The 21,558-nt window shown below is 44.9% G+C and overlaps 1 protein-coding gene across 1 annotated transcript in view; it reads right to left on the bottom strand.

The window, feature by feature from the left end:
- The window catches only part of mdfi (MyoD family inhibitor), a 75,572-nt gene extending 57,541 nt beyond the window's left edge, over positions 1 to 18,031 (bottom strand). The window contains exons 1-2 of the mRNA XM_079530924.1: positions 17,996 to 18,031; positions 14,866 to 15,014 (exon numbers count right to left, since the gene is read on the bottom strand). Of these exons, the coding sequence (XP_079387050.1) occupies positions 14,866 to 14,998 (133 nt within the window). The 5' untranslated portion in view covers positions 14,999 to 15,014; positions 17,996 to 18,031. The remainder of the gene's footprint in view (positions 1 to 14,865; positions 15,015 to 17,995) is intronic.
- Between the last annotated feature and the right edge of the window lie 3,527 nt (positions 18,032 to 21,558).

Here is a 21,558-nt window from a genome sequence, read left to right on the forward strand (position 1 = left end):
GATTTTTCAAAAATAGCAGACCTACAAGCTCGTAGCGCGCCACTCGGTGGCGCGCTATGAGCTTGTAGATCTGCTATTTTTCAATAGCTAAATTATAACAATGTTTAAAACACCAAAAGGGGTTCCCGCCCCAAAATGGGTTAATGGTTAATGTGGTTAAACGCTAACGTGACATGGATGCGTTCCAGGTCTCAATGGGTTAAAGCTGCTGGTGCCGATCAGTATTATTATTTTCAGAACTAGACTGGAATCGAGGCTCGACTTGAAGGACAGCCAGCCATCAGTTGATTGAACAGTTTTGTGGTTATGAAAAAAGAAGGATGTTGTGCTATTTTTCTGCATAACAGATTTATTTTGGGACGTTATCATTTTATTTATTGCCTTGAAACTAGCCGAATACTTTTCTGTTCTTGCTGTACAAAACATGACTGATGTGTGTGTATGGCCTTCCAAATGAAAGAGCTGAAACGGGAGAGCATCAGGGAGGATCAATAGGAAAGTCACGATAGGAAGTCATGATAACTTCAAAAACATTGGTGCGGAAATCAGAGGTTGTGACTGCCAAACAGGGCTGGGTGGCATTAACATCATTGTACTCACAACCTTGATGTCAAATATGTGACAAGATGTCTATTAGGTGTATTAGCCCGAACAATGGCAGATTTTATATTGAGCAGGGGGCACCCTTCCAGCCATCTGGTCACTTCCACGCTCCGTTTTCAAAGCCAAGGCCGTAAAAGGCTCCCCCAAAAACAACATGTGTGTTAATGTCCTGATAGAGACAGTATACCCCCTTAGAGTCAAACGGTGGGACGTTTGGTCAGATCCGTCCCAACAAGTCACCCGTTCTCCATCCTGAGAATGCCTGAGTGTGTCTGATTGCCTCTGGTTCCATCTCACTTTTCACCACCATGTTTTTTTTGGGACGATTATGGTGAACAAACAACATGCTATAGGATATTGTGCGTGTGTGCACACGCTTAGGAATGTTTGTGCATATTGTTCAAGACGACAACTGTAAACATCTATACGCCGTAATGTAATCCTATAAGATTACACAACACACCAATTTATACTGTACAGCAGTGGTGTAAAGCAACCAAGTACATTTACTTAAGTACTGTACATAAATACACTTTTGAGGAATTTGTACTTTAGTTCTGCTCCACTACATCTCTGAGGCAAATATTGTACTTTTAGTCCACTGCATTTATTTGAAAACTGTACTAGTTAATGTCAGCCCTATATACAGTACATTACGGCCATTGGAAAATGGCCGATATACATGTTCACAGCTTGTAGATCTGCTACTTTCAAAAGATGCATTTGAACACTACATTTTGTATTCCAGGACTTGTACTGGCAACAGAGTATTTCTATATTGCATTGGTGATACGTTTACTGAAGGAAAACATTGGAGTACCCCACTGTGCACAAAACACTGTAGTGTACACCCAGCAACCCACCCACCCACTGTAGTGTACACCCAGCAACCCACCCACCCGTAGTGTACCACTCCAAGCTGGGAGACCATAACAAGTGAACACTTGATGATGACTCGTCCGTCCGGTCTCTCTCTCTCTGTCTCTCTCTCTCTGTGTCTCTCTCTCTGTGTGACACACGGTAACACAGCCTCGGTCCTCAGCGACACACACTGGGTTCATTCCCCCAGTGGGAGACGCATCATGTTGACACCAGCTGTCAACACCGTTTATAGCGGGATTTATGTGGATCCGGAGACGACTGTGTTCACGTCAGGAGATTGGCCAACACGCAACACAGGGGGGGAGAGAAAGAGAGAGAGCGGGGTAGAGAGAGAGACAGAGACAGAGAGAGAGAGAGACGGAGACGGAGACAGAGAGTGGGAGTCAGTTTGCGCGCAGGCCACCAGAGACGAGCAGAGAAACGGGGGTTGAAGTGCCATCTTTTTCAGATTGTTTGTGGAGGCGGTGGAGCAAAAACAAAGCATGCTCCTTTTGGCAGTTCAAATATGCTGTAAAAGAGTGCCTCAAATTGCCCCCAGAGTTTATTTCAATCTGTGTGTGTGTGTGTCTGCGCGTGCGTGTGTGTGCGCGCATGTGAGAGAGAGTCAGAGAAACCAAATTAGGCACACGACTTACGACGGGTCTTACAGTAAGCCAGCCTTCAGGCGTCGTGGGGAAGACAAGACAGACTCACGCATCCACACCCACAGCTCAACCAAACATAAAAATGACTTGTCTTTTATAGTTCTACTGGATCTCTTCTCCACTATAGTCCCTCCCTAACATTTTAGACTAGTTTTTAATTTGTTGACAAAATGTTCAGTATATTTAGTCTCCGTTTTAGTCATCATATTATAGCTCAGTTAGTTTTCCGTTAGTGAAAAAAGATCGACGAACATTTTGTTCGTCATAGTTTTAGTCGACGAAACCAACACTGAAGCGGAGGGAGGGAAAGACAGACAGACAGACAGACAGACAGACAGACAGACAGACAGACAGACAGACAGACAGACAGACAGAGAGATGTGCATTCTTTCTGGATGCTTTGAACCACAATGCTCTCTCTTACGGTACAGCGTGCCAATAAAGCATGTCGAAATCCAAAATTAAATTGTAACTCGAGAGAGAAATAAGACACAGGCTGGAATGCAAGGATCGAGACACAGTCATTTATATGAGTGAATGGCACAGCACTGTTCTAGCATCCCATATCCAGTGTTGATTTCCTCGACAAAAGAAAGACTATGATGAAAAATGTTCGCCGACTAAAACTATGGTGAAAAATGTCTTACAAGCTGTTCTACAAGCTCACCACGTGTCGGCTATTTTAGGCACACGGCTGAGTATATCAGGCATTTCCAACGCCATCACGACGTGAAACATTTTAGTCGACTATAAATCAACTGTATAGATTTCGTCGGCTAAAACCTTATGGTATTTGCTCGACTAAAACTAGACTAACACAAACATTTCAGATGGCTAAAATATGAGTAAATGGAAATGTATTCAAAAGACTAAACCGACTAAACTAAATATGTTGCTGTCCAAATCAACACTGATGCCATTCCATCGCATAAACACGCCGCAGACTTCATCTTGGTGCCTGAGTCAGTGTTGTGGAGCTGTTTTACGCTTCAGTCTGTCAACACAGACCCACCGTTCAATGGCTGTGTGATGACAGAGTGCCAATTCCATCACTCACAGGCTAGCCTGCGGTCCACTAGCCTAGCCTAGCCTAACGGAATGATGCAAAGCCCAGCACATCTCTCTCTTTAAAGGCGTTTTTAAGAGTTCACTGAGTTTCAGAGAGAGGCTGTGGATTTGTCCTGCTCATTGTGTCTGTCTGCTGGGTTAGGGTTATTGCACACATGTAGAGCAGTGGTGTAAAGTACATTTAGTACTGTACTTGAGTCCAGAGAGACTGGCTGTGGATTCGTCCAACTTGAGAAAGCCCGGAGGGGCGAAACGTTGTTGTATTTAGGTTGAAACAAAAAGGACGGGGAGCAGAATTATATGGTGTGTGGACATTCCACTTCATGTACATGGATTGGTCCTGCTCATGTAGAGCAGAGCAGGCCTCATTGGAGTTTTGTTTAGCTTACCAAGCTGTGAAGGATTTATACCAACGTAAAGCAAAGTTCTTTGTTTACCCAGGGTGAATGGACTAAGCTAAGACGAACTTGTTTACAGCCAGACCCTGCTCATAGAACATTTCATGGTAGGGGTCCAATGCCTTGCTCAAGGGCACTTCAGCGGTGGTAATTTTAACGTGCCGGTCCGGGGATACGAACTGGCGACCTTCCGATAACAAGACCGCTCCGCAAACCGGATCCTCTACTCCTCCTGGCTTTGTGTTTAAACGTGATATTATGGACAATATCACTTCAACTTTGACCAAATACCTTGATGTTGTGGGGAAGGCTATATGCTTCAAAGCCCAAACCACACCAGTTGCAACTCCTTGGAACAAAACCGTTTTAAGGTCAACCACACCAATAATGCAACTCATTGAGTTGCAAGGAGTTGCAACTGGTGTGGTTTGGGCTTAACAAAACATGTATTCTGCCCCACTGTAGCTTGCAGCCCTACTGCATGTCTAAAGTGTTCTTTCACAGAACAACGTGGATTTGCCCATGCAGTATGTCTAAAGTGTTCTTGAGCAAGACATTGAAACCATAACTGCTCTGCTGAGCTACAGTTTGTTTAACTTTAACCAAACGGTGAAGGATTCATTCATACAAACATAAATAGTCCAGTACATTATTATGTTTGATGCCATGCAGCAGCACGGCAGTATGAGCAGTGTGAGTCTCATACTAACACCAGCTGCGTGGTTTAACCCATTTTGACCTGAGATCAGATTCTAAAAATGTCTTCTACATCCTGACAGTTGTCGTTCTTCGATTTTTCAAAAATAGCAGACCTACCATGAGCTTGTAGATCTGCTATTTTTCAATAGCTAAAGCATAACATAATGCTAACACCAAAAGGGGTTCCCGCCCAAAATGGGTTAAGGCCATGCACTCGAAGCTGGACCAGCTCAGTGGCCTTGCGGTTAGAAGAGTGTCCGCCCTGAGACTGGGAGGTCAGGGTTCGATCCCCGGCCGGGTCATACCTGATTTCTGTGGTCACACGGGCAGACGCAAAGATACAGTCTACCATGCATTGTCAATGGAAGCCAGCGACATGACTATGCAAAGAGGCAATGATGCATGTAGGTGCTCCAAAAAAATGATACTGTCTTTGCGTCTGCCTGTGTGAACGTAGCTAAAGACTCTGAAAAATGGGACCCAGTGCTTCCCTACTTGGCACTCAGCATCACTAAAGGTGGCCTTACACTAGCCGATTTTTTTCAATCTGAAATCTGATAGCACCACACACTACAGGATAATCGGAGCGGGGCAGAGCAAATATCAAACATTCTTGATGTTGATCGGGCCGATCCCGATCGCGCTTTGAGCGGCCCCGAGCAGATCGATTGAGTCGGGCACCCCCCGAGCGTCAAAAAATGCCCGATTATCGGCTAGTGTAAGGCCACCTTAAGGGTTGGATTTGGGGTAATATAAGTCACTGCGGCACACTATAGTGTCATGTCCAGAGGCTGTACTTGTACATCAAGCTGTCTCACGCTTGATGTGGCCCTATCGGCAAGGCTAACTTACTCAAAGCTGGCCTACATTTCAGACCTTTACGCCTGCCCGACAGGCGTAAAGTCGCACATTAACAACAAGCTCGCCGATGCCAGTAACAGTAGAGCACTATCGATACAAATCTTTCACACACCCGGATTAAACGTCTAACTAAACAGCAATTGCGTTACAGTATGTGAAACGGCGAACATCAGCAATAACAGATAACCCGCACTCTGCCGCTTGAAAGGTAACACGTAGGATATGATGTATTAATTAGAGCAACATTCCGGTCACACACACACACACAATCTTCCTCAGGCATGCCTGAGAAGGAAGTGTGCTGGTTATCTTTTATTGATTTTAACAGTGAAACACTATAGGCTCATCCTCCTGATGTGATATCAAGCATTGTTTCACATGTAGGCAGCAGTGGCTCAGGAAGCAGAGAGACACCCTTAACCCATTCAGGCCTGACGTCGAAATTTAAAAAAAAAAGTTTTCTAAATCATGACAATTTTCGGAAAGATTTGAGGCACATTTTAACGATTTTTCAAAAATAGCAGACCTACAAGTTCATAGCGCGCCACTCGGTGGCGCGCTATGAGCTTGTAGATCTGCTATTTTTCAATAGCTAAATTATAACAATGTTTAAAACACCAAAACGGGTTCCCGCCCCAAAATGGGTTAATGGTTAATGTGGTTAAACGCTAACGTGACATGGATGCGTTCCAGGTCTCAATGGATTAAGATCACAAGAATCCCGGGTTCGGTCCCCAGCTATAGTCTCGCGTAGCCAGACAACCATTCCACAATCTCCGAATGCTACAGTATATAGAGTCTAGAACTACACCTCTCCGAATGCTACAGTATATAGAGTCTAGAACTACACCTCCCATGCTACAGTATATAGAGTCTAGAACTACACCTCCCAAAATCCGAGTAAGGAAGCTAGCCTTTCCGTTCACAAAAAAAATATTTTAAAATATGTTTACATTTTATATATTTTTATTTCCATTTCTGCTAAGCAGCAAGCTATATGTATGTTTTAGATGACTTTTGTTTACGCGAGGCTAATCGCCCGACATTGTGTCAAAGTGTACGGCTGGGTAATGTATACAATATATCCTTGTTGCCGGGCAGAAAGTGAAACCTCTTATCTCCGTATTATAACTTTTTGCCCTGCTTGATCACACCCCAGCGTCACACAAAAGCATAAAAATAGCAGATCTACAAGCTCGAAAATCGGCACGAAGTGACACGTTTCGACCTTGTCGATCTGATAAATAATAATCATCAGTAACGTCTCAATAATAACTAAACAGGGTAAATGCTAATAACAGAACAGCCGGAACGGTTTACTGTCAAAGCACAGCCTTTAAAAAAAGCAGGAAAAGACAACACTTCATGTCATATGACGGTATTACGACATCCAAAATCCCCAGAGCATAATCGAATCTTGCATTTAGCGATATCAATACATTGGCCCAGCCCTGTGTCAATTTGTGCCACAACGCTCAGTGGACTTCAGATAGAATAAGCATCTTTACTTAGATACAGCCATCCATGGCTGGCAGCCTTATCTGCCTCCTTGGTTGAGAAATTCCAGTAAAACAAATGATTTAATTGCGTTCAAGAATTTCTGTTGGACCAAAACTGTCATGGAAGAGGTTCCTAGTTGGACGTAGAGATTGTTTAACCGCCACTCCTCTGAGCCAATCAGGACATAGAGATTATTGAACCACTAATCCTCCGAGCCAATCAGATTATCGAACCACCACTCCTGCGAGCCAATCAGATTATCGAACCACCACTCCTCCAAGCCAATGGGCGTAAAATAAACAACAGAGCATTTCCGCCACTAACAGACAGTGGGGGGAAAAGTATGCAAATGCTTTACTTAAGTAAAAGTATCAATACTGCAATATAGAAATACCTTGTTACAAGTAAACGTCCAGAATTCAAAATGTACTGGCATCAAAATGTACTTAAAGTACAAACAGTAAAAGTACTCATTATGCAGAATGTCTAATTTCAAGTTTTCAAATGTTTTACATTTATTTACATTTATTTACTTATAAATTGTATGTTGATTTCCTTATGTATTATGGCATGTATTGTTGCAATTGGTGACTTTCAATAATATACTAGGAATGTTCTACAGAAGTACTGCACCATAAGGCCCGACTCACACCTTTACATCTAGCATAAAACATTGATGCATGCTTGTTGTATGAGATGTATAGCTGATGCAAGCTCGCAATGCATTTCCAATGGGAGTCACATGGTTTGACACAACATTTGTGTTGTATGGCTTTCGGCTGTGTTTCGACTGCCCCCCTCCCCCTCATACAACACAAATGTTGTGTCAAACCATGTGACTCCCATTGGAAATGCATTGCGAGCTTGCATCAGCTATACATCTCATACAACAAGCATACATCAATCTGTTGTGCATGTGTGAGTCGCCCCTAAGTCACATGACTGGGTTTTTCACAGCTGCTATCTGATGAATGATTACTATATACAATTTGATTGGTTGTCTAAACCTACTGTTGTGTATTTAATGAATGTCAGCCTATTCTAAAACTATGCCTGAAGAAGGCCGAAAGGCCGCTACGACTCTTATCAAAATAAACCTCTTGAACCAGCAAGTGGTTGTGTGTGGGTCTCTCCTCCTTCTTTAAAAAGTTTTCAAATGTATAAAAATCTTATGAAAATATAGCAGATCTACAAGCTCACAGTGCGTTGCGATGTGACACATTGTGAGCTTGTAGATCTGCTATTCTCAAAGGGCCGAAAATAAGTGGTTAATGTATGTTTAGTAATAATTATCAAAATCTACAAATTAACTAGTAACTAAAGATTTCAAAGAAATGTAGTGGAGTAAAAGTACAATATTTGGATCCGAGATGTAGTATAGAAGTAAAATAATTGGCGATTGGAAATACTCAAAGTAAATAAAGTACCTAAAAGTGTTACTTAATTAAGTACAGTACTTGAGTAAATGTACTCAGTTTAGCTTTGATGTTTGATGTGTTTTTTTTTTTAAAAGAACACGATTAAATGCACTCGCATTATCGCTGCGGGAGTTTTGTCTTGTGGGAGTTAAAAGGTGGGAGCTCTGTGTCTAGGCCTACTGAACATGTGCCGTTTTAAAATAATGCTCTATGGCCTGACCTGAATACAAATATATCAGGAGAGAGAGATGTTTAGTTTAGCTGTTCTTCTGGGTTGAGGTTGACCTGGTTCATTTTATGTGAAACAACGCACGCACGCACGCACGCACGCACGCACGCACGCACGCACGCACGCACGCACGCACACACGCACTAGGAATCCAGTGATTTGCACGCCCCTACGGTATACACTAATGCCCAATTTACACTTGGACGCGAGTTGTGTCGTCCACTGTCGCTTGTGTATGTGCGTGCGTGTGCATGCGTGCGTGTACATACCTACGGTATTTGTGGGTCGCATGTCCACATACATCATGTGAATTGCATATTATACCTTGTGTAATAATGTGTGGGTGGCGTGTGCTCCAACCACATACACACGAGTGTCGGCGGTTGTACATGCACCGTGTTTGCGTGTTTGTGCATGGCGCCAGGTTCACACAGAGCGCCGTGAGGGGGGGGGGGGGGGGGGGGGGATCGGGGGGGTGTTGGTGCTGAAAGCAGGCCCTTGTTGCCCTCTGTGGTTCACTGACCAATCCACTGCCCTTCCCTTCCTCACCTGCCTAACCACTGGTGGGAAAAGTACTCACTTTTTATTTTGCTCAAGTAAGAGTAGGCTACCAATACTGGACTGTAGAAAACCTCAAGCAACTGAAAAACTGCCTGGGGTGTTCACATGAGCCTGAGTGTGATGATAAAATGACCAAAAGTGTTTTTGAGAGTGAAATATATACTTATATATATATATATAAGTAGTTAAAGTAGCGTAGAAAGTATACTCACTATGCAGAATGTCCCGGCCGTTTCACAAGTTTTCAAATGTATACTGTTTGATTGTGATTGTATGCACATCTTTTGAAAATGGCAGATCTACAAGCTCACTATGTGTCACACATAGTGACACTATGTGTCACACATGCACGCACACACATCACAAACACGCTACACGTCCAGGGCATCCAGCCACGCACGCACGCACGCACGCACGCACGCACGCACGCACGCACGCACGCACGCACGCACGCACTCTCTCACACACACACACACACACACACACACACACACACACACACACACACACACACACACACACACACACACACACACACAGGCTAAGTTTAGGGGAGAGAGAGAGGAAGAAGCCACATGTTGTACTTTGTGTTGGCTGCCCTTCTGGTGCTGCTTTTACACCAGTGGTTTTCAACCAGTGGTCCAGGGACCACCGGTGGTCCTTGAGGGGGTTCCAGGTGGTCCCCAGCTAAGTCAGTTCTTCCTGGGTGATACACCACATGAAGTCAGTTCTTCCTGGGTGCTACACCACATGAAGTCAGTTCTTCCTGGGTGCTACACCACATGAAGTCAGTTCTTCCTGGGTGCTACACCACATGAAGTCAGTTCTTCCTGGGTGCTACACCACATGAAGTCAGTTCTTCCTGGGTGCTACACCACATGAAGTCAGTTCTTCCTGGGTGCTACACCACATGAAGTCAGTTCTTCCTGGGTGCTACAACACATGAAGTCAGTTCTTCTTGGGTGCTACACCACATGAAGTCAGTTCTTCCTGGGTGCTACACCACATGTAGTCAGTTCTTCCGGGGTGCTACACCACATGAAGTCAGTTCTTCCTGGGTGCTACACCACATGTAGTCAGTTCTTCCGGGGTGCTACACCACATGAAGTCAGTTCTTCCTGGGTGCTACACCACATGAAGTCAGTTCTTCCTGGGTGCTACACCACATGAAGTCAGTTCTTCCTGGGTGCTACACCACATGTAGTCAGTTCTTCCGGGGTGCTACACCACATGAAGTCAGTTCTTCCTGGGTGCTACACCACATGAAGTCAGTTCTTCCTGGGTGCTACACCACATGTAGTCAGTTCTTCCTGGGTGCTACACCACATGAAGTCAGTTCTTCCTGGGTGCTACACCACATGAAGTCAGTTCTTCCTGGGTGCTACACCACATGTAGTCAGTTCTTCCTGGGTGCTACACCACATGTAGTCAGTTCTTCCTGGGTGCTACAACACATGAAGTCAGTTCTTCCTGGGTGATACACCACATGAAGTCAGTTCTTCCTGGGTGCTACACCACATGAAGTCAGTTCTTCCTGGGTGCTACACCACATGAAGTCAGTTCTTCCTGGGTGCTACACCACATGAAGTCAGTTCTTCCTGGGTGCTACAACACATGAAGTCAGTTCTTCCTGGGTGCTACACCACATGAAGTCAGTTCTTCCTGGGTGCTACAACACATGAAGTCAGTTCTTCCTGGGTGCTACACCACATGAAGTCAGTTCTTCCTGGGTGCTACACCACATGAAGTCAGTTCTTCCTGGGTGCTTCACCACATGAAGTCAGTTCTTCCTGGGTGCTACACCACATGAAGTCAGTTCTTCCTGGGTGCTACACCACATGAAGTCAGTTCTTCCTGGGTGCTACACCACATGAAGTCAGTTCTTCCTGGGTGCTACACCACATGAAGTCAGTTCTTCCTGGGTGCTACACCACATGAAGTCAGTTCTTCCTGGGTGCTACACCACATGAAGTCAGTTCTTCCTGGGTGCTACACCACATGAAGTCAGTTCTTCCTGGGTGCTTCACCACATGAAGTCAGTTCTTCCTGGGTGCTACACCACATGAAGTCAGTTCTTCCTGGGTGCTACACCACATGAAGTCAGTTCTTCCTGGGTGCTACACCACATGAAGTCAGTTCTTCCTGGGTGCTACACCACATGAAGTCAGTTCTTCCTTGGTGCTACACCACATGAAGTCAGTTCTTCCTGGGTGCTACACCACATGAAGTCAGTTCTTCCTGGGTGCTACACCACATGAAGTCAGTTCTTCCTGGGTGCTACACCACATGAAGTCAGTTCTTCCTGGGTGCTACACTACATGAAGTCAGTTCTTCCTGGGTGCTACACCACATGAAGTCAGTTCTTCCTGGGTGCTACACCACATGTAGTCAGTTCTTCCTGGGTGCTACACCACATGAAGTCAGTTCTTCCTGGGTGCTACACCACATGAAGTCAGTTCTTCCTGGGTGCTACACCACAGGTAAAGTCAGTTCTTCGCCCCTCTGTGCCAGGACATGCCCGGGCGCCGACCGAACCTACAACAGTAAAAACTCATTACCCATGAGGCATTATCATTAATTCCCCTGGCCTACTTACACGGGAGCGCGGTAAACCACAGCGCAGCTAGACTTAACAGAGATGTGCGTGTGGATCCCAGTGTTATTGTGTAATCCAGCGCCGTAATCATAATAGATTTGGGTCGAGACATGCCTCGAAACCTCTACATCTATACCAGAGGATTTTTGTGGCAGGCTCCCATGGCAACCGGCCACTTAAAAATCTTTGCACACTTCCTCCTAAAATTGTTAACCACACCTCCCCCTAATTAGCCCATAGGACCTGCCCTCTGGTCCGCTGTGTCAGTGTGTGTGTGTGCGTGCGCGCACGTGCGTGCCGTGTGTGTGTGTTCTTTTGGGTTTTTTTTTTTAACCCCAAATGCTTCTAGCCCTGATGCATACTTAGCTGTGTGCACACTGGGGCGATGTTTGTTTTGCACCATAAATATCTGATCTACAAGGCCACGTTGCGCCTTGGCACATCGCGGGTCTTGTGTCAATGATTTGATCAACTTTATTCTCACAATTTACGCTGATAGACAGGTAAAAGTGAAGCAGTGAAAGCCTTGTTATTATTTCACGTCGTGAAATGAAATACAAATAATTAGCGGTAAAAGATGGAAAAACAAGATGAGCACAAATATCTTGAGAAAGCAGCGTTGTAATGAAGACCTGAGCTCCATTAGACATCGTCTCTGTCAGGTGTCCAAAACTTTTCAGGATTAAAATTTAAAATGGCAAAATGTAGCAGATCTACAAGCTTGTAGATCTGCTACATTTGATGCTTTCGTATGACGCCGTAGTGCGATCAAGAAGGCCCGTTAATTTACAAAAAAATAACGAGTGTGTTTCGACTGCGCCCCTCCCCCTCATACAACACAAATGTTGTGTCAAACCATGTGACTCCCATTGGAAATGCATTGGGGCGGCCATGACACTACACAACATTCATCCAACAAGCATACAGCAATGCAGTAAAGGTCTGAGTGAGGCCTAAGAGTTGTCTGAAAAATGTATGTTCATGCTGCACATACTGAGAGAGGTCCTCAGCCAGTGTAGTCATGTAGTGCATTCAGTAAAGTGCATGGCAGTATCATGTTGCTTAGAAGTCTGAATGGAAGTAAGCACATTAAAAGTATATTAGTATAGTAAAGTGCAAATTATTTAAGCACAAGCGACAGTCTAAGGGCCAAACCACACTCCTTGCAACTACTCACAACTCCTTGCAACAAAGCAAACCACACCAGCTGCAACTCCTTGCAACAAAGCCAACCACACCAGCTGCAACTCCTTGCAACTACTCACAACTCCTTGCAACAAAGCAAACCACACCAATGCAACTCCTTGCAACAAAACAAACCACACCAGCTGCAACTCCTTGCAACAAAACAAACCACACCAGCTGCAACTCCTTGCAACTGGCATTGGGAATAATGGTTGCAACTTGCAAGTAGTTGCATGTTGCAAGGAGTTCCATGGCGACCCGGTGGTTATAGGGCTTTAGGTTTTGTTCAGCAGCAGCAGTTAGTTGTTATGAAAGAAAGATGGATATAGATATTATAAAAGAAGCATGTACAATAGCTGGGATATTTCTGGCACGCAATGACTGGCACACGGAGAGATTGTTTCAGCTGATCCTGGGTGGGGTGGGGGAGTCGTGTGTGTGTGTGTGTGTGGGAAGGGGGAGTCATTCAGGGACACTGTTGTTGCTGCTTTGCCCTGAGGCGGCCCACAGTATAGTGGAAAGTAACTAGGTACATTTACTCAAGTAGCATACTGTACTTACAGATAGTAAGTGCAATTTTGAGGTATGTGTACTTCACTGGAGTACATTCAATTTAGTTTTCTTTTACTTCTACTCACTACATCTCAGAAGAAAATATTGTATTCATATTACAAAACATATAGCCTATGTAAGCTCTACATACATTCCGGCCATTTGAAAATAGCAGATCTACAAGATCACAATATGGCGTGTGCTTCTAGATCTGCTATTTTCGAAAGATTTGTATACATTTGAAACTTCTCCATAATGGGTACTTTTACTTTTGCCAATACTTTTATTGGCATCAATAAATACTACAAGGGGGGGGGGGGGATCTCTAATCCCCCGGGGTCCCGTTTAGCTTGTCTCTTTTTACACTGCCAAAGGGCATGACCCCTGACCTCCTCAGAGCCCCAGAGGTATAGGTCATCATCCAAATGTGATTCAAGTTGACCCCGTGGGTCGGATTTGGACCAATCTGCGACTGCCACAACTCACACACCAAACCGCTATGTCTGCCTGTCAGCCAGCCAGCGACCTGTGTGTGTGCGCGTGCGTGTGCGCGTGTGTGCATGCGTCACCGTGCATGTGTGTGCATGGAGTTTAGTGTGAGGCTCTGGGCCTATATCCAGTGGCGTGCACAGACATTTAGAGGGGCAGGTGCTCAAGTGAAAAAAGGGCACCTTGTGCAGCACGTGGAACCGGCTGGTTGCCTTAATAGTGTGAGATTTATAGATTTTGGGGCCTAAATAATATATTAGAAGCTTTTTTATCAAGAATTGATCAATGTCACAATGGTCCACTCCACATACTGTACAGTGTATAAAAAAATGTTTTTTGTTTTTGTTTTTCAAAAGGGCACATTGCCTTTGGCACATGTGCCCTGATTGACAGCCCATACATCCAAACAGAAAAGTCCTATCTGATTGACAGCCCATATATCCAAACAGAAAAGTCCTATCTGATTGACAGCTGTTTCTGCAAAAAAACGAATTGGACGATCAAAACAATTGTGACGATCTTTCAAAAATAACTGTGATTAGGCGATTATTGTAATGGGCATAACGGACGGTGAGGAAACGTGGTGTGTCTCCCAAGTGCGGTAGTGAAACACACATGCGGCACACAACCACACACACACACACACACACACACACACACACACACACACACACACACGTAGCAGGGGGCCGGGCCAACAGCATCCCACCCTAATGAGGATCACATGCGTACAACAGCGTGACGAAGTCTGCTCTCTCTCTCTCTCTCTCTCTCTCTCTCTCTCTCTCTCTCTCTCTCTCTCTCTCTCTCTCTCTCTCTCTCTCTCTGTCATAATCAAATGTCTTAATCTCTCGTTTCCTAGATGTCTTGTCTTTCCAAAACTGCTATTGTATAGCTACTGTACAATATGCACGCATGCGCACACACACACACACACACACACACACACACACACACACACACACACACACACACACACACACACACACACGTCACACACGTCACACACACACACACAACAAAGTCAACAAAGCGAGAGAAAGAATCAGGCTACACAGAATTGTAGATGTTATGTCCTCCATTCAAGGCATGTTGAAACCCATCAGCCACAACCAACCGTTTGCAGAATCTCACTTTCTGATGCATACAAACACACACAAAACACACGCACACACCGTACCTGGGTTGAGGCCGGTGTGTGTCTCTGCTGTGGCGTGGGGGTCTGCGAGGGGCTCAGGGTCCGGTACGATGCTGTCCCCATCGTCGGGGGGCTTCGGGGAGATGGCGGGGGCGACCTTCCTCTCCTCATCCATGGGCGGCGGCCTGACGCTGAAACCAATCCATCAATAATCGTTTATAGAGCAGAACCAATCGATCAATAACCTTTTAAGCAGTGGTTCTGACTCTGAAACCAGTCGATCAATAATCTTTTTAGATCGGGGGTTCTCTAACTTTTTCTGGCCCAGGTACTCCTCCTTAATTACCCCCTCATCCTGGCAACACTGATAAGCATATCGTACACTTTGTGTACGATGTGTACATTTTGCCATTAAAAACCTTTTCAATCCAAATCATTCAGAGTCAGACCCATTTATAGTCAAGTCATTTTATTCAAATGAATGGTGTGCAAAACGTGATTTTCCGTTAGATAAACATATACAGGCTAAATGTAATACTATAACATTAAGGAAGGAACTCTGATTGTGAACTGTGATTTTCAAACTTTTTAATTGCAAGGACCCCCACAACTCTGAGGACCCCCATAACTCTGAGGACCCCCACAACTCTGAGGACCTCCACAACTCTGAGGACCCCCACAACTCTGAGGACCCCCACAACTCTGAGGACCCCCACAACTCTGAGGACCTCCACAACTCTGAGGACCCCCACAACTCTGAGGACCCCCACACTGAGGACCTCCATAACTCCGAGGACCCCCACACTGAGGACCTCCACAACTCTGAGGACCCCCACACTGAGGACCTCCACAACTCTGAGGACCCCCACAACTCTGAGGACCCCCACAACTCTGAGGACCCCCACAACTCTGAGGACCCCCACAACTCTGAGGACCTCCACAACTCTGAGGACCCCCACAACTCTGAGGACCTCCACAACTCTGAGGACCCCCACAACTCTGACTCTGAGGACCCCCACAACTCTGAGGACCCCCACAACTCTGAGGACCCCCACAACTCTGACTCTGAGGACCCCCACAACTCTGAGGACCCCCACAACTCTGAGGACCCCCACAACTCTGAGGACCTCCACAACTCTGAGGGCCCCCACAACTCTGAGGACCCCCACAACTCTGACTCTGAGGACCCCCACAACTCTGAGGACCCCCACAACTCTGAGGACCCCCACAACTCTGAGGACCCCCACAACTCTAACTCTGAGGACCCCCACAACTCTGAGGACCCCCACAACTCTGACTCTGATGACCCCCACAACTCTGAGGACCCCCACAACTCTGACTCTGAGGACCCCCACAACTCTGAGGACCTCCACAACTCTGACTCTGAGGACCCCCACAACTCTGAGGACCTCCACAACTCTGACTCTGAGGACCCCCACAACTCTGAGGACCTCCACAACTCTGACTCTGAGGACCCCCACAACTCTGACTCTGAGGACCCCCACAACTCTGACTCTGAGGACCCCCACAACTCTGACTCTGAGGACCCCCACAACTCTGAGGACCTCCACAACTCTGACGAGCCCCACAACTCTGACTCTGAGGACCCCCACAACTCTGACTCTGAGGACCCCCACAACTCTGAGGACCTCCACAACTCTGACTCTGAGGACCCCCACAACTCTGACTCTGAGGACCCCCACAACTCTGACTCTGAGGACCCCCACAACTCTGACTCTGAGGACCCCCACAACTCTGACTCTGAGGACCCCCACAACTCTGAGGACCCCCATAACTCTGAGGACCCCCACAACTCTGACTCTGAGGACCCCCACAACTCTGAGGACCCCCACAACTCTGACTCTGAGGACCCCCACAACTCTGAGGACCCCCACAACTCTGAGGACCCCCACACTGAGGACCCCCATAACTCTGAGGACCCTCATGACTCTGAGGACCCCCACAACTCTGACTCTGAGGACCCCATAACTCTGAGGACCCCCACAACTCTGAGGACCCCCATAACTCTGAGGACCCCCACAACTCTGACTGTGAGGACTCCCACAACTCTGACTCTGAGGACCCCCACAACTCTGAGGACCCCCACAACACTATAAGCATATAGTGGACCCTATAAGGAAGGCTTCATTTTGCATCATCATCTACAAAACCACTGATTTTTAAATAAACAACAAAAAGCAACCACAACGCAAATCAATTATCAATCAATCATTAAATAGGCTACATGATCATTAATCGTTTTCTTCGATTTTACTTCATTACAAAACTGACTGAGGCAAATATATAGGTCACGTGGACACGTGCCAACATCTGTTTCGCGCGCGCCCATGTCCAGCTGGACAGCTGTTTGCGCGTTCTCACGGCGCGCCCCCGGCACGCCAACAGCCCTCAATACCTTTTTGACAATCTTACAGACTTATTAAACCCCAGTTGTATCAAACTATAAACTCCCATAGCCTATAGTCAACAGTTCTGACCATCATATGAATTTGTCCCCTTTCAAATAACTGAGTTTGTAAGAAGAGTTTTGAGTTTTGAGAACTTTCGAGAATATAGGCTACCATGTGCATGCAGTGTGAAAACGTAAAACTCCTACAATCATTGAAAACAATTGCAAAAGTCCCCATGCGTGCAAAGCAGGCAGCGTGAATACTATGGGACTTTGATTTATTTCCATTATTTCTCATTCTTTGCATGTTGTATGTATGTTGACTTAGCCTACTTATCCATGCATGTGCAAACTCAAGAGACGTATTCGCAGAAGTGTAACCACTGGGGATTGTCTCTGTGTTTAGCAACAACTATATAGGCTATGCAACAGTTTGTTTCATAACATCACTGCAACATGTTGTCTGATTGAATTGTATATTTGTATTAACTGTTTGCAGAATGGGTGGGCCTATAGGCTACAGTTCAAAAGTATAGGCTATAGGTCAATACAAATAAATAATACAAAACTGCTATGAGGATAAAACCTATGTAACCGTTTGTTTCATAACATCACTTTTAGTGTTTTTAGTTTAAAAAAAACCTCCCACGTCTTGAAAGATATAGAGACATGATGACTGTTCTCTGACAGTCATCATGCGGTTATTATGGGTGGAGAACTGGAAGCTGCAATAAACAGAAGGCATTTCATAATTCTGTTTACCTTTTTATTACATGCCTGCCTGCATGCCTGTTGCTTCTTTGCCCTCTCTCTCTCTCTCTCTGCTTTCTCCAAAAAGTAAACTTGTCCCTGCACGCTCAGACAACTAGTTTATATAAACTCACACCATATGAGCTCCTAAATGGCTGAATAGCCTATTCCATACTATAAATAAGACTTTATAACGGCTTTATAAAACAAGTTATGGTGTTTACCGTGTTTGCTGGCTGGCTGGGACTCTCAGACAGAGCAGCCGTTGTTTGTTCTTAATTCATTCTCGGAGCTCTTCAGGTGGGCTTCTCTCTCTCTCTCTCTCTCTCTCTCTCTCTCGCTCTCTCTCTCTCTCTCGCTCTCTCTCTCTCTCTCTCCCCCCCTCTAAATAATGTCTTCTTAAGTTCTCCCCCCTCCTCACTTTACTGAGATCAAAGTGCCAAGAATGGTTAAATCCTCTCCGATCCGGTCATGTATGTTGTGTGTGGATCCCATAAACTTTTAGAGCTTTAGTTTTCTCTCGCAGATTAGCCTAAATTCTCTCTCTCTCTCTCTCTCTCTCTCTCTCTCTCTCCGCCTCTCTCTGAAACTTTCTCCTCCGCTCCCTCGTCCCGTAAGGAGGACAGTGTTGCCATGCTTTCAAGAAACAAGCATGCCAGCCAGGTCTGTGAAAACAAGCCACTCAGTCAAAGGAGGGGGTAGCTTTTCCCAGATGAGGTCTTTAGTTAAAGAGATATTTCACTTTCAAAAGAATGTACCATCTACTGAAGCTTATGTGAACACCCAGGCAGTTTAGCTGCCCCGCTTCCTATAAAAAAAAATCATCAAGTCTTTTTTCTGGTGACTTATACCGCCCTCCTAATACGTGAGGTATTTCATAATAATATTTTTCTCTTTTTTTTATGGAGCCTTTTGTTTTTTCCTTGATGCTTTTCATCCAAAATAATTATTACAAATAAATGAAAAAAGTAATGAAAAAAACACGGGCATTAGGAGGGCGGTATCAGTCACCAGGAAAAAAAGGACGGGTGTTTTCGATGAATCTAACATGTTAAAATGGAGGTTGAAGTTAGAATGGGTTTGTATAGGAAGGGGGCGGGGCAGCTAAAACGAATATCAAATATTTAAATACTGAATCGAGTAACTTAAAAACTGTCTGGTGTTCACATAATCCTGACTATACTGTAGACCAGGGGTGGGCAACTGGCGGCCCGGGGGCCACATGCGGCCCCCACCTTCACTTAATGTGGCCCTCAGGTTAATGTCAGAATACTGATATAATATTGGTTTCAGCTGTTTACAATTCCACAACATGCAAACATGACCCGCTTTAATTACTTCAGTATAAATTAGTAGCTCATTGCTCAACACAAGTATAATTAAAAGGCATTTGAAATTACATAAAAATGTTAATTTACAGGATTCCAATTCAAAAATAGTAAAAAATAATTCAACATTTCAATTCAAATTTTGCAAAAATAGCCGATCTACAAGCTCAAAACGCGTCGCAGCGCGACGCGTTTTGAGCTTGTAGATCGGCTATTTTTGCGACGACAATAATATATGGCCCTAGGGAGTGAGTGTGGAAATATAGTGGCCCTCTCCATCGTCAAAGTTGCCCACCCCTGCTGTAGACGATGAAATAACCAAATGTTTTTTGAAAGTGAAATATCCCTTTAAATGGTAAGACCACCTTTGTAGAGGTTTATTGGGTTGTGTACCTTATGTAACTCCAAATGTGGACAAGAAAACCAAAACATTTTTACATATATAAAAGAAAAACAGTATGAGTTTTGGGGATGCTCTATATTGTCTAAATCAACTTTTTGTGTTTTTTGTACGTACTAAAAGAGTGACTTTGAGAGCTGTTTCAGCGTCCAATCTAACTATACCATATAAGATGCATGAGGGCGCGAAGCGTCGCGTGCACGCATCCGCCTCGTTGACGCTAGACTGCTGGGCGAGCGCTAGCGCTTTAGTCAGATCAACATGGAATGAATCCTGTACATCCCATATAAGGACCATGTCTTAGTGTATAGGCTAGGCTAGGCTACACACATTGAGTGTATAGGCTAGGCTAGGCTACACACATTGAGTGTATAGGCTAGGCTAGGCTACACACATTGAGTGTATAGGCTAGGCTAGGCTACACACATTGAGTGTATAGGCTAGGCTAGGCTACACACATTGAGTGTATAGGCTAGGCTAGGCTACACACATTGAGTGTATAGGCTAGGCTAGGCTACACACATTTTCAGGCCTGTTGAGAACTCTAGTTTTTGCCGGGTGCCGGGCGCTACTAACTTGGGGCAGGCCCGTCTAGAGTTTTCATAGACGTTTTCATAGTAAATGCGACTTGCGGTCGCACTTTAGAAACAAGCCCAAATAAACTATACACTTTAGAAACAAGCTCAAATAAACAACTACACTTTAGAAGCAAGCCCAAATTAATTTTTTTAAAGAAAACAAGCCCAAAGTGGCTTTAATAATCAAACATGGCAACAACTGAGACTCGCCCCACCATCTCTCTCTCTCTCTCTCTCTCTCTCTCTCTCTCTCTCTCTCACACTACACTACACTACACGCAAACTTTATTTATTTTAGACAGCTATGTGTGTGGCTGTGTCCCTGGGTCTGTCCCTGTGTCTGTTATAGCGTTATAGCGTTTGTTCACCACCAAGTGTCACACTGTTGCACAGCCTAACACACAGGCCAGGGAGGATCGAGGGCTTGTACAGTACAGTACAGTACAGTACAGTACAGTACAGTACAGTACAGTACAGTACAGTACAGTACAGTACAGTACAGTACAGTACAGTACCACTCACTTACTGAACACTCTCCCTTTGTCTTTGTGGAAGTTTCCCAGCTTACAACACAATCCCAAACGCACCAGGAGAACAAACAGCTCCAGACAAAAAGGATGCGACATATCATCTTATACTTGTCTCATGTCTCTCTCCTCCTCTCAACGTCTTACTCACTTCAGCTTGTTATTTTAGCCTACAGACCGCCTGCTTGAAGAGGTCAGCCCACAGTGCTGACCTCTTGAAGAGGTCAGCCCACAGTGCTGACCTCTTGAAGAGGTCAGCCCACAGTGCTGACCTCTTCTACTGTAAGTAAAGGTATCAATACCGCAATGTTGAAATACTCTGTTACAAAAGTCCGGAATTAAGAATGTAGCCTAGTTGAGGAGACGTACACAAGTATTGACATCAAAATGTATACTTAAAAGTACAAAATACATCGACAAGCTCACAATGCGTTGCGACCACTTGTGAGCTTGTACACTGGCTATTTTCAAATGGCTATTTTCAAATGGCCCAAATGCATAGCACTGAATGGTTAATATATGTTTTATAACAATAATCAAAATCTACTAGTAATTCAAGTTTCAAAATGATTGCAGTGGAGTAAAAGTACAATATTTGCCTCTGAGATGTAGTGGAGTAAAACAAGCACAGACAATTGGAAACACTCAAAAATACCTCATCGTTGTACTTATTTACATTAACTTGAGTAATAAATGTACTTGGTTACTTCCCAGCCCTCCTCTCCAGACTCACGTACCGTTA

This window comes from Electrona antarctica, assembly GCF_951216825.1.
Source record: "Electrona antarctica genome assembly, contig: scaffold_153, whole genome shotgun sequence".
NCBI lineage: Eukaryota > Metazoa > Chordata > Actinopteri > Myctophiformes > Myctophidae > Electrona > Electrona antarctica.